The sequence below is a fragment of the Saccostrea cucullata genome, unplaced genomic scaffold (genome assembly GCF_032062105.1).
Source record: "Saccostrea cucullata isolate Sc308-1 unplaced genomic scaffold, CSIRO_AGI_Scuc_v1 ctg251, whole genome shotgun sequence".
In the NCBI taxonomy this organism is placed as follows: domain Eukaryota; kingdom Metazoa; phylum Mollusca; class Bivalvia; order Ostreida; family Ostreidae; genus Saccostrea; species Saccostrea cuccullata.
In genome coordinates, this window is record NW_026935559.1 from 232,904 (window position 1) to 246,886 (window position 13,983).

The window sequence follows — 13,983 nt, forward strand, 5'->3', positions numbered from 1 at the left end:
TATATTTATGTTTTATAAAGGTCTCCTTGTGTGTTTTGATTTTAGATTCCATCTATTTGTTGACAATTATATAGTGAACAAGTACAGTATATCCAATCTTGTTAAAAATTATCCCAAGTTTGTTCTGAGCCATATAAGTATGTCTTGCTTTGGGTACTAATGTATACATGTATATATAAACATGTTCCAAGTTACAGACATATACTAGGCAACAAGACTTGTTAAATGATGACAAAATGTTTAAAAAATTGATTTAGAATACTTATGTTTAAATGTCTTCAAAAAATAATATCTTCATCTAGTCTATACATGTTTGGATTACTTCCTACAATGTGTAATGCTAGTTGGTGCCTTATGAAATCTGTATAATGAAATAAATATGGCTAGCAGATTATTGTTGCTTATTTTTAGTTTAACTGTGCTACGTAAAGTTTACTTCTGGATAAAAGTTTCAGAAATCTGTCTGTCTTTCAAGAATAGTGATAATTCCTACATCTTTCAATCTGAATATCTGACCCTCAGCTTGAGGTCCGGTCAGGATCCATGTGCTATTGATATGATGTGTAGACTATCCATGCATCAAACTTAAAACCTTAAACTTACTTCAGAGAAACAAGGCTAAATATTTTACAGTCAAAAATTGGTTTCCTCAGGCTAGAGTTGAGTTGTATCCTCCAGCTTACAGGAGAACTGACTCATCATACATTTGTCACAGATGAGGAAGAATAAATTATTTTACTTCTTTATTTTCAACAACTAACATTATGACAATTCATTGAGACATTATTTTTTAAAGTTGAAGTTTTTCTCCCTTCATTTTTGTCCCCCGCTTTCGCGAAAGTGAGGGGACATTAAATCTCATTCGTCTGTCCGTCAGTCTGTCTAGCTGTCCGTCCGTCACAAAAACTTTAACCTTGCCCATAACTTTTGATTTAGTGGAGCTATGACTTTCATATTTCACATATGTATACCTTGTGATAAGACCTTTCTTTGGGTACCACCAAATTTGACCTTTTGACCTTGACCTTGGAGTTTGACCCATTTTTACACAAAAAATTTCATACTTTTACTTTGGCCATAACTTTTGAATTGGAGATACTAGGACTTTTATATTTCACATATATATTTTTTGTGACAAGACCTTTCATTGGATACCAACAACTTTGACCTTTTGACCTTGACCTTGGAGATTTCCGAACATGAAAAAACTTCAACATTGACCATAACTTTTGAACAGTACGGGCTAGGGCTTTCATACTTCATATATGTAATCCTTGTGAGAAGGCCTTTCATTGGATACCAAGAACTTTGACCCTTTCACCTTGACCTTGGAGTTTGACCTACTTTTAAAAAACTATGACCTTTGCCACAACTTTTGAATAGTAGATACTAAGACTTTCATATTTCACATATATATTCTTTGTGGCAAGACCTTTCATTTGATATCAACAACTTTGACCTTATGACCTTGACCTTGGAGATTTCCGAACTTATGAAAAAACTTTAACATTGACTATAACTTTTGAACGGTACGGGCTAGGGCTTTCATACTTCATATATGTAATCCTTGTGTGAAGGCCTTTCATTGGATATCAAAAACTTTGACCCTTTCACCTTGACCTTGGAGTTTGGCCTACTTTTCAAAAACTATGACCTTTGCCACAACTTTTGAACAGTAGATACTAGGACTTTCATATTTCACATATGTATTCTTTGTGACAAGACCTTTCATTTGACATCAACAACTTTGACCTTTTGAAGTTGACCTTGGAGAATACTTTTTCGTATATCACCCACAAAGACACCGAAAGCGGGGGACCACAAAAAACAGAAGAGAAAAAATATAAAAATGTGTTTTCTTTTAAACATTAAAATAATATCTGCAAACATCAAGGGCTAGGCTTTCATACTTCACCTATGTAATCCTTGTGAGAAGACTGTTCATCAGATACTAAACACTTTAACCCTTTGACCTTGACCTTGGAGTTCAGTGATGATTTCTAAATAAATGATATATGATAGGGCGTTCATATTAAACACAATATGTCATTAAAAATGACATCTCACCCACAAAGACACCGAAAGCGGGGGACCACAATTCCTTGAATTTGCTTGTTTCACTTAAATTAAAACCCTTATGTTAAGGCATTACTTTTAAGTAGCTCATTTAACAGAAGAGAAAAAATATAAAAATGTGTTTTCTTTTAAACATTAAAATAATATCTGCAAACATCAAGGACTTCTGAAAAGTGCAGCATATTTTAAACCTTCTAGTACCTACGTGAACAAATATTTACAAATGAACATAAATGCACATTTTTATCAAATAAATACCATTATAAAACAAAGGTACACTTCAAAGGAACATATATGAATACATGTACATGTATAATATTTGTAGGAGGCCTAGGGAAACAGTTCTTGTGGAGATGCCTAAGAATATAACAATGTGCATTTGCAGACTACTGTAAATTTATTTAACTTGATAATGCAAAATGATTTGAAGACGTCAAATCGATTGATCATGACTTACCAATTGGACTGTTCATCCAAAGTTTTTGCATGGAATTTTAAGCATATGAAAATATAAAAGCCAGTGATTTGATTTCCCAAATGGTGCTTTTCAGGAAATTATTGATAATAATTTTCTCGGGTATATGAAATTGAAATTGACGGTCAGATTAAGTATATGACAACATTTAAATGAATGGTGTACATCACACTATAAATCCAACAAAAAATTTATATGTATATGACAATACAGAAGAATCCTGGATAGTATTATGATGAAGCACAAAACCTGATATGACATAAAGGTCTGACTACCCGTAAACATTTAAATGCATTTTGAATATGAACTGTACTGTATTTTTTTTTTCATTTTAAACAGTATTTTTTTTTATTCCACATGTATGTAAAATTTATTTCTGGAGAATATTAAGTATTTATAAATGAGAATTTTGATATATGGTGCAAATAAATGTTTTTAATCTCTTTAAAATAATGCCCAAATAAATGCACTTCAAAAAGCTTATTTCAAAACTAGTACATGTACATATACCTACATTACAGTAAGTTTGTACCTAATGCTCACGGTATAAATCTCTGTACAACAAATTACTTGCCAAAAGCTCGTGTGCAGTGTTTATACCAAATCATCTGAACCTACAATTTCCTATATTATTCCTGTAGAAAAACAGATCCAGTCGAATGTGATATGTCAGTATGCATGTATACATGTATATGACATAAATACTAAATAATGTGTTCCAAGACTAATATAAATATTAAGCATGCTACACCTAATTAAAACAGAACAAAACAAAATAGCACTTTGCACCAATTATGACAATATACAGTAATGCCTTTAGAAAACCATTAGGGGCAGCTCAGGTTGTTCTATCTATATTTTTTCAGACCTTTCATATACATGTATTTAGTATGCAGACTTTATAATTTCACCTCTTTGATTTGATATGAAAATTCTTGCACATAAACAGTGTGCTTAAAAGTTTTCACATAACAGCTGCATTCTGCTTTAATCACATTCTATTTACCCTTAAATGAATTGAGTATAATTCAAACATGTCTTATGGTGATTTACATTATAAAATTATAAAAAAAACTCTTTTAGAACCTAATAACAACATGATATAGACTCATCAGCATAAATAATGCCAGGACAATGAAGGGAATGTAAATTATTACTTGGAAACTATCGTGATATGGCTATTGACACACATGATTAAGATTGTTCACTGGTGCTCGTTTGATTGGCTGAGACTTCGAATGCATCCTCTGTACTGAGATTCTTGACAATTTCTGATATTTCCTCGTCCTCCGAGTCATTTCCCTCGCTGTAGGATAAGTGGGGGGACAGTCTGTACCCTCGTGTTCGGTACGCCTGCATCTTTCCCGTGGCAGCCAGCAGGAGGCCAAGGTATGGGGGAGAGGGCTTCATGGGGCGGGAAATATACTCAGGGTGATACTGGACCCCAACAAAGTACTGGTGACCTGTATATGGGAGGTAACTCACAATAAAGCTCATAACTTACAGTAAGTGTATGTAGCACATTACTATATGGGGAACAAAATGATATACTGGTAAATTACAACAGCTGTTTTTAATACATGTACTGCATCATTGACTTGTCAAAGGATTAAATACAAACATATTTTACATATATCAAATTTACGAATTTATAACAATATTTAACAATTTTACATATATTTCAAGTAAAACACCTGAAAGCAGGTAAGAAAGTAAGAATGTGAAAACAATGTTACCATCTAATTCCATAATTTCCATTCTCTCTCCATCCACACTGCGACCAACAAACTTCATCCCAGCATCTTCAAAGGTCTGTATGTACTTAGGGTTTACCTGAATTAAAATAATGGAAAAGGTTATTATCATATGTTGTAGCAACTCATTATCTTTTCTGGGCCTCTAAAACATCAGAGGTGGGATTAGGTGCATTGGAGGATTGAGCATTCCCTTCCAACGGTCACATCTGTAAATGAAGTCTTCACAATGATAATGACATATTTACCTCATATCTGTGTCTATGTCTCTCTTCAACATATTCTTTATTTCCATACAACTTTTCTGCAACAAGTAAATGCATGTATCTAATTTTTATACAATCAAATGCTTTGAAGATTACAAAGAATGTCAAGCTTAAAACATTTTTTTTTAAACTTAGCAAAATATGAAAATATCCTTAAAATGCTACCTATAATCTTTCCTTTTCAAATCACTGTTAAATTAACATAATTTAATGATGAAACTCCTACTTGTTATACAGGTCTTGGCATTGAAGAGAGTCTTGCGTTTTCCTAGTCTCATGGTTCCGCCCATCTGTCCTGTATTGTGTTCTGGCATGTCAATTACCTGTTGTATAAATGATCTTAATGACCAATAACTCCACCCTCAATCAAAGCAGACAAAGTGTTATACTTAACATGTACTAATACGACAAGATTGATGTGTAATGATATATTGTGTAAAATGTCACAGAATCTAGTGTCTTTCCATACAATATGATCTATGAGTGTACATCTCAATACAAAGTCGTGAAATAAGTAAATATTGTAACAAGCTTTGTGAATGTGTATTATAGAACAATGCTTCAAGGTGCATGTAAATTTTGTACGATATCTGTATAAAGTTTAACCTCTACAAGACAAATGACAGACATGAACAAAAGATGTTTGTAAAACACTTATGCCCCCCCCTCCCCCAAATTGAAATTTTTCAAAGTCCAAAAGGGCATAACTCTGTCAAAAATGGTGAGATCCTACCCAAAACACAACTTGACCTAGACATTTTTCTGATAAATCTATATACTAAATTTCATTTCAGTATGTGCAGCCTCTGCGAAGAAAATGACTGGAAACTGCATATAATTGGAATTTTTCTAAGTCCAAGGGGCATAACTCTGTCAAAAATGGCGCTATAGTACCCAAAACAAAACTTGACCTACAGATATTTATCTTATAATTCTGTATACAAAATTTCATTTCAGTATGTTCTACCTCTGCGAAGAAAATGAACGGAAACTGCAAATAAATGAAATTTTTCTAAGTCCAAAGGGCATAACTCTGTCAAAAATGGCGCAATCGTACCCAAAACAGAACTTGGCCTAGATATTCATCTGATATATCTGCATACTACATTTCATTTCAGTATGTGCAATGGTTGTGAAGAAAATGAACGGAAACTAAGTGGACCGACAGACCGACCGACAGACAACAGCAAAGCAATATGCCCTCCCTTCTTCGAAGGGGGGCATAAATACATGTATCTTATTTTAAGCAAGATATAAGTGCACTGATTTTGTCTGGGGGGGCTTGATGCCCCTCCCTTAAATCAGTGTAAAGTGTAAACTAATGACCACAGGGTATTTAGTGGCAGGATCCAGTTCTGTGGAATGAGCCCCCTCCCAGCCGAGTGCATTACGAGCAAACTCAATCACAGCACACTGCAACCCAAGGCACACTCCTGAAAACAACCAAGATATAAATATATCATCTGATGTGGTACTATATAAATATTTCTTGTAGGGTGAATTCACCATGCATCGGATACCCTTGTACTTCAACAAGTTCTAGCGATATCGCTACCGATGGAAAATTATCAAAATGGAGTTTAACATTTAGTTTGTGATCAAAATATCAATTTGGGACACAATTATATGCCCTTTATTTAGAAAATATCCTCAAAAATCGAATTTTTAGGAATAACTCAAAATTCACCATGGATCGGACATTGCTTACCATGGATCAGACAGACGGTATTTTGACCGTAAAAATATCATACCTTTATTAAAGTGCTTTAAAATCCTTGATATGGATATATTTTTATCTTTTATCTAAGAATTAACCCTCAATTTAAATTTAATTGACGATATCGTTGCACAAAAGCAGAATGATTCAAGAGACCTCACTCTGCCTTAAAAATGCTTAAAATGCTTATAATACGGTAATTCGCGCCTTTTTTACATGGTTTATCGTACTCTGGTTTGTAGAAATAAATTGAGTCAAATTCCAGGCGTCATATATCGATAACTTGTATTTTGACTGAAAATATAGAGTTTTTATTTTCTTTTTCCGCAAAAAACAGCTATCAGCTGGGTTCTGTATGAAAATGGTAGTGCTTACCTTTGCTTCGGAAAGTGTCCGATGCATGGTAAATTTGTGTCCGATGTACGGAGAAATGAACATACTAGTTAAAACCAGCTCTTAAAAGAATTATACGAACATTGAAGTGAAATTTCTTAAAAATTTATGTAAAATTATTTATCTTTGACTTTATTCACCAAAGTCTGCCTCGTTCCGTTGAAGTCGAAATAAGAACGATAACTCTAGAAATCGCAAAATCATAAATTTCTGGTTGTTCCCCTTTGATGATGTAAAATATGACGTAACTCCAAGGCCATTCTCGGGGTATTTTTATCACAGCATGATAATAACAATCGGTATCATTAAAAAATTTAAGTCTTCAGCTTCAAGACAGAAACAAATAAATACAGGGAACTCTTAAGTTGAAAGAGAGTTTATTGTCTAAAGTTGTCCGATGCAAGGTACATGTATGTGTCCGATGCATGGTGAATTCACCCTATATGTCAATACATTAAAAGGATGTCCTCTGCAAAGGGAGACTACTCTAGCAAAGAATATATGAACAAAAAATTTGTTCTGAGTTATATAGATCTCTTACAGAACTCCCATTTTTACTGACAAGTACCATTAAAATGAAGGATCATTCTTCCTTGAATGTTTTTTTTTTTTTTATTATTCAATTAATAATTTATTAAAATTTATTCATACCTAAGAAGGGTATATTTTTTGTTCTTGCCCAGTTGGCTGCCAGTATTTTCCCCTCTGTCCCTCTGATTCCAAATCCACCTGGCACAAGTATTCCACTGTCAAGGACAAAAATATATTACAATGAAAATACCCCTAGAAAAATACCTGTAAGTCATTCGCAATCACACTGTTTTTACCTCATTTTTTACAATTATTTTCCCCACTTTAGTACATTTTTAAAGGAAAAATTGTATGCAAACCATTAATATTTTAGGGTTTTCAAAAGGTCTTCAGTTTTTCAATGTCTTACAGAGAGTAAATGATTTAACATAGCTTATTAACACTTCTACATTAAGCCTGTCATAATCATGCAGTGCTGAGTATTATACGTACTCTGCAGACACCAGTTGATGCCAGGCTTCGTGGTACTTGGAGGGATTTTGTTTCAGCATGTCCATCTCCAGGTCTGCTGCTTCTATATACTGAAACAAAAATGTAACTGTTTTATCATCTATTATAGCAAATTACTTTGAATGTAACTTACAAAAGCCTACAGGTTTTTGGTTAAAGACTTTAGAAGCCAGATTAGATCATATATAGAAGTTAAAAACCTCTACATGCTTATGTTATTCTCTGTACAATTAATAAATACACTAGTATGAATGTTGTAAAGCTCAAAGTCAATAAAAAACTTGAATGAGCTGGCCTGGGTGTCATAAAAAAATTCATAAATACACTTGTATGATTGTTGTAAAGCTCAAAGTCAATAAAAAACTTGAATGAGCTGGCCTGGGTGTCATAAAACTTAGACGAGCTCACTTTTGATCTCAGTCTCACTCTATGGCCCCCAGGCCTATTTAGTTACCCTGAGGTTAAGTCTGTGGCTGACACACAGAGCGCTGTGTTGTAGAGCCTTGATGACAGAAGCGTAGGCATCTTCTAACTGGGTGTATTTACCCACTAAAGCAATGGTTACCTCCCTCAACAGTTGATCATGTCTGAAACAATGATGGAATTCTTCAATATAATTCACAATTAAAGGATTATTACTAATGAAATCCTCTGTTAAAAAGCTGTACATTTAAATTTCTTTTGCTGTATGTTTTAAACAGCATTTTGACTTTTGCAGTGGTTTCAAAAAGTTTTTTTAACACCAATTTTCAATGTTTAAGGTTGAGCCAGATAGCAACATTACATGATCAAGAAATTAAACATTTTTTCTTATCCATAAATTATTCTATACTCTGACATTCAGCTGTCCACAAATACACATACATGTATCATTGAAATTATTTTTTTCCAGAACCACAAAGTTAGATCCCAATGAAAATTAGCAAAACCATAGTTTATCAATAAATACAGGGTTAGGGTTAAATTCTTCAATTTTCATCTTTAATAGGGCTTAAAATTCTAAGGCCTCAACCTTTTGGCGAGGTCTTTCCACCGTAACATCCAGCGATTATTGTGTGGGGAGGGGTACTTGAGCTGGAGCCGCTTCATGAGATACTCAGACACACCCTGTTCTGTGAGCAGTAGGGGGACTCGGTATATAGATGACACATCATGTATTGAAAATACCTACAAAACAAGTATTCATGATGCTAAATAAAGGAAAAACAATATCTAACAAAAACCAACACAACTTTGATATTTAATTCAACTCCTGAAACCATAAGGCTAGAATGAATTTTGAACAGTTAAGAGAGAGAATGTCAGGGATGCAAAGTTATTTGCTATAGATACTGAATCTTGTAAGTAACTATGCATGTGACAGCTTTATCATAATTGTTGAGTTCTGAATACTTTTACAGGAGACACTGGAGTTTTATCATACCTCTTGAGGTTCTTATAACATTACACGTGGCACAGCTTTCATACCTGTTCAGGTTCTAATAACTTTACAGGTGATACTGTTTACATACCTGTTGGGGTTCCACATGACAAAACAGGGAGATTTTAGATTTAACACTTTCTGCCACAGGACTTTGACACCGACACACAATCTAAAAGAATACTTAACAATAAAACATTTGCATGATAAATACCAGAAAGACCAAAAACTTGAATAAGCATTTTATATTATATTTCATCTGTGTCAAAATATCATGTCCACTAAAAATTTTTTTTCTTGGACCATTCTCAAATATACCATATATAAGATGTTGCTGTGGACATCACAAGAATATAACAATTGATTCAGGATTACATTAAGCCACAATTATCTGCAATTTTGATTACCTCGGTAGTGTATACCAACTGGCCACTGCTTACCTAAATAATCAAACTGTACATTTGACTTACTAAATCTGGGGAGAGACCTAAACCTCTCAGCTCTCTCACACTTTGTTGGGTTGGTTTGGTTTTTTGTTCTCCTGTAGTTCCTGGCTGAAGAAATTAAAACAATCTCCATAAATAACAGTGAAACAAATCTAAACCATTTTTACTTTCTTCAGCTAGATTATATTTAAAATTTATAATGAACATGCAAAACATCTGTTCCCAGATTAAGATTGTGACCATGTTAACTCCTTCTGTATACCGTACCTGGGGAACAAGACTGACGTGTACACAGCAATAATCCTCCCGCTTGACACGGAAATGGAAGAACTGGCGGAACGCTTCAATGAATGGCATACCCTCTATGTCTCCTATAGTCCCTCCCAGCTGGAAATAAGTCATTCATACCTTATGTGTTCAGTGTCACACATAACAAGAAAAATAGAAAAACACAATATTTTTTTTTTCCAACTTAAATCATGATATCAAGAAATAATTTTTCAATACATTTTGAATTTATGAAGAATTATAAACTCCAAATTCTTAGTTTTTGGTTGAAAATCACAAATTAAAGTTAACAAGTTTGCAAGGTAGGCATTCACAAAGAGAAACAAGCCAATGGCGTCAATGGTGGAAAATGTCTATTATACCTCTACGATACAGACTTCTGGTGTCTTATTATCCCCATCTACTGGTATCTTAGCAACTCGTTCTACCCACTCCTGGACAGCATCAGTAATGTGTGGGACAACTACAAAATAAACATATTCAGTAGTGATCATTATGACAAAAGGCTTCTTTAATATTTTAAAGAAAAACAAGACACTCTAGCAAGGATCTCAATACAAGAGTGCTAAGTGAACAAAAGTCCAATAAATAACCCACAGAAATACTTGAACCATGTGGCAGCATGCCTCCCAATTATTATTTTACAATCCACACAACAATGCTTCCAAGTGAAAGAGATTTACCTTGCACAGTTTTCCCTAAGTAGTCTCCCCTCCTCTCTCTATTTATAACATGCTGGTAAATTTTGCCTGTGGTGATGTTGTTGTCACGGTGAAGAGTAATATCTAGGAATCTCTCATAGTTACCAAGGTCAAGGTCAACCTCTCCACCATCATCCAGAACAAAAACTTCACCTGGCATGTTAAAAACAAGGCATTAATCATAAATACCTAATTAATTACACAGTATTGTTCTAATGCACATGATGCATGAACTCATGGACATATGTTAAAGCAAGGCTTTTAATGTTCATATACAGGTATATTGTTTTCTTATTGCTATTTTTAAAATCATGCATGTAATATTTGTTTAAGGTAACATGATAATAATTTGATTAGAGCGGAAAACAAACCATGTTCATAAGGAGAGAATGTTCCGGCGTCTATGTTGATGTAGGGGTCAATCTTGATGGAGGTTACCCTGATACCACAGGACTTGAGGATCATACCCAGACTGCTGGCGATGACCCCCTTACCAATTCCACTGATCACCCCGCCCGACACTAACACATACTTCATGGCTGTAAAGCTTTTTACGATGGAAGCCAGAGTTCTGAAAAATTAAGTTTTTTTTGTTCTGAACATATTTTATTGACAACATGTCAAAGGCATTGAACACAAGTTCCAAAAACTTAGATAGTCCTCTCCCATACATAAAATATCAAAAATCATACAATATTTACAAAGATTTACAATTTTACAAAAATACACATGAACGTAGAAGAACAAAGCAATAGCTTTAAAATTAGGCCTAAAATAAAAAATGGTTTGTTTGCAGTTGCCGACCGACCCACTAAAACTGCACCCGACACAAACTTTTTTTGAGCCGTTATTTGAGAAATTATTTTGGAAGTTTCAAATTTTAAGGATGTTGAAACTTGTTGAATTTTTAATTTGTTAAATTTTAGTTTCTGTCGATAAGTGGCATAAAATAAGGTGACCTTTATTTACATAAAATAACCCTTTGAAAATCTAAGGCTTGTAATCCAACAAAAACTTTATAACTAAAATCTGTATAAAAAAAAAAAAAAAAAAAAAAAAAAAAACCATACCTGCCTACCGACCCACTCTAAAAATTATAGGTCGGCAACTGCAAACAAAGAATTTTTTAAGCTTGGCCTTAAGTATGAGAATATGACTCAGACTGATATGTCACCTACCAAAAACCACAGGGGCCTGTAACATACTGTATTTGCTTTTACGTAATCACTATATGTATACAAAAAGAGAAAGGGAAACAACGTCAGCTCGAATTTACACAGGGTCGATCTCAGAAATGACTCGTGTTTTCAATAAAATACCTTGCAGTTAGTGAAATAACGTCGGGGATCATTCAGTAATAATCACTCTTTAATAAAAATACCATCGTGGTCATTTAAGAATCGTGTAAGTTGTGTTTTGCAGATCCGATATCCAGTCATACAAGTGATGTAGTTTAAGTCGTCCACTAAATTCGCTAAAACATAGCTCCAATATTTAACGCGAGATGTGATTGGTCAATGGTGCTTTTCTGGAACAGATCTGACCAATCACGCTACGCCTTTTACCAATCATGGGTTTTTCCAAAATGTCGTCTGTTCTAGGCTCGAGCCTCTCTGTGAACGAAAAAAGCTACCGTATTTATTCAAATCGGAGATGTTGTACCTTTTAATTGCAATAAACAAAAGAAAAAGATGATTTTCGTGAATGCTGGATCTTTACTTTGTGTTTTCCATCTCCGGAAAGACTTCAAAACTGGAGAAAATATGCGAATTTTGCCTCGTTTTAGTGGACGACTTAAAGTACGTCGACTCGCACAACGGGATATCGAGTTAGTATTACCCAACTTAAACGCTATAAAAAGTAATGAGGTTTCTGTTTTATTAAAGAATATTTATTGTAGTATGATTTCTAGTTATAATTTAATTGGCTACATTCTTTTTTCTATGAAATACGAAATATTTCCAAGATCGACCCTGTGTAAATTCGGGCTGACGTTGTTTCCCTTTCCTTTTTTTTGTATATATATATAGTGATTACGTAAAATCAAAAATAGTATGTTACCGTCCCCTGTGCCAAAAACATTCTTTGTTATACACTCGCATACAAATTGTAATAAAGGATAACTGGATTTCAATCCCCTAGTCAACAGCTGGTCAAGGATTTCAATCCCCCATTTTTCAATAATGTTCATAGTTTTATACAGTGGGTTACTTATCTACCGTTTTTAAACAGGCTTTATGAGATTAGCACGTACGTGTTGATGTAGAGCATGTGCTGTCAGTCAACTGTGACATGCTTATAATGTGGTTCACAAATAACTTCCTCAAAAAAGCAATTTAATTCAATTTGTTTTTACAAGGACAAGGTACATTAAAAGCATTTAGAAAACAGAAGTCCATAAACGAATCTGATTTGGTATTACAGATGCACAAAAATAATCAGCTGGTATATTGATTATTAAAAACACGTGGTCTTGTCAGATATTGCTCAACAATGAACTACTTAAATACACATGATTTACAATTGATGTAAAGCTATATTATCTTTACAACAACGGTGAAACAATTATAAACAAAGTTTCATAAAATAAATGCAATATATACTCAGATCTAAGTCTTTAACCTTCAACAGCCGCCAAAAATTGTTTTCAATACAATTCAACACAACCTCTTTCAAGGAAAAACCCCGAGTATTTCCGATAATATGCAACTGTAAGAAATATCGATCCCGATCTCTTCTCTCTTTCTCCACACCAGACACAGCTGATGCTCACGATATTATGAACAGTAATATTCGTCAAGTGAAGTTAATCAGGATGGCTAATAAAAAACCCGAAAGAACTTTTAGCAATTTTTGTAATACCAAAATTATGGCAAACTTATTGCACCAAAATCACATATAATTGATCTGTCCGCAAATAAATTAAGATGAAAAAATGAAGATAATAAACAGTGATAGATGCAAAAAAAATTTTTAAAAAGAATAGAAAACGAACACAATTCTGTGAATAGCTAGGTCTGATGAAATTCCAGAAATAGGATCAACTGCTCAGAGGGAGTAAGCGTCTTTTGCCCCCCCCCCCCCCCCGTCACACCCGCCATGCATTCATCAGGTATTCCCTTATCAAATTTAATATTAAAACAAAGTTCTAGTGCCTGTCATGAAATATATATATTAAGGTACGACCCAGTGGTAAGTTATTAAGCAAAGTTTCTAACAAAGTCAATACAATGACATGCATGGGATTCGCGAAAAGCTGCATTATAAACAAGATTGCTGAAATCCGTGTAACATCAACTTGTCTTCCATTTTCGTGCATCGGTTTAAAAATTGATCCTATAGCTAGTTAAGAACCTAAGAAAGTGATTTATTAATATATAATAAGATTTCCAGATGTAGAGTTTTA

The 13,983-nt window shown here is 33.9% G+C and overlaps 1 protein-coding gene across 2 annotated transcripts; it reads right to left on the minus strand.

Annotated features, from left to right (window-relative positions):
- Window positions 1-3,612: 3,612 nt before the first annotated feature.
- LOC134243247 (CTP synthase 1-like) lies at window positions 3,613-13,254 on the minus strand. 2 transcript variants are annotated; one of them, XM_062725482.1, is made up of 16 exons: window positions 13,200-13,244; window positions 10,949-11,148; window positions 10,560-10,730; window positions 10,239-10,339; window positions 9,856-9,975; window positions 9,613-9,696; window positions 9,234-9,314; window positions 8,735-8,889; window positions 8,177-8,309; window positions 7,705-7,793; window positions 7,333-7,427; window positions 5,898-6,004; window positions 4,798-4,894; window positions 4,554-4,609; window positions 4,288-4,384; window positions 3,613-4,014 (listed from the first exon to the last, which is right to left on the minus strand). In XM_062725482.1, exons 2-16 carry the CDS (start codon window positions 11,112-11,114, stop codon window positions 3,746-3,748), a joined length of 1,821 nt encoding a protein of 606 aa, XP_062581466.1. In that variant the 5' UTR covers window positions 11,115-11,148; window positions 13,200-13,244; the 3' UTR covers window positions 3,613-3,745. The 2 variants fall into 2 exon arrangements, with proteins under 2 accessions (XP_062581466.1, XP_062581465.1); XM_062725481.1 differs by having other exon boundaries at window positions 3,614-4,014; window positions 13,181-13,254.
- Window positions 13,255-13,983: the final 729 nt, after the last annotated feature.

Bases quoted from the DNA above. Each gene is read 5' to 3' on its own strand.
- LOC134243247 (XM_062725482.1), bottom strand. From the start codon at position 11,114: ATGAAGTATGTGTTAGTGTCGGGCGGGGTGATCAGTGGAATTGGTAAG. The intron at 6,005-7,332 runs GTATGAATAAAT...GGTTGTTTTCAG, and splicing joins AAAAAATATACCCTTCTTAG to GAGTGTGCCTTGGGTTGCAG. The intron at 4,385-4,553 runs GTAAATATGTCA...ATTTTAATTCAG, and splicing joins GACATAGACACAGATATGAG to GTAAACCCTAAGTACATACA.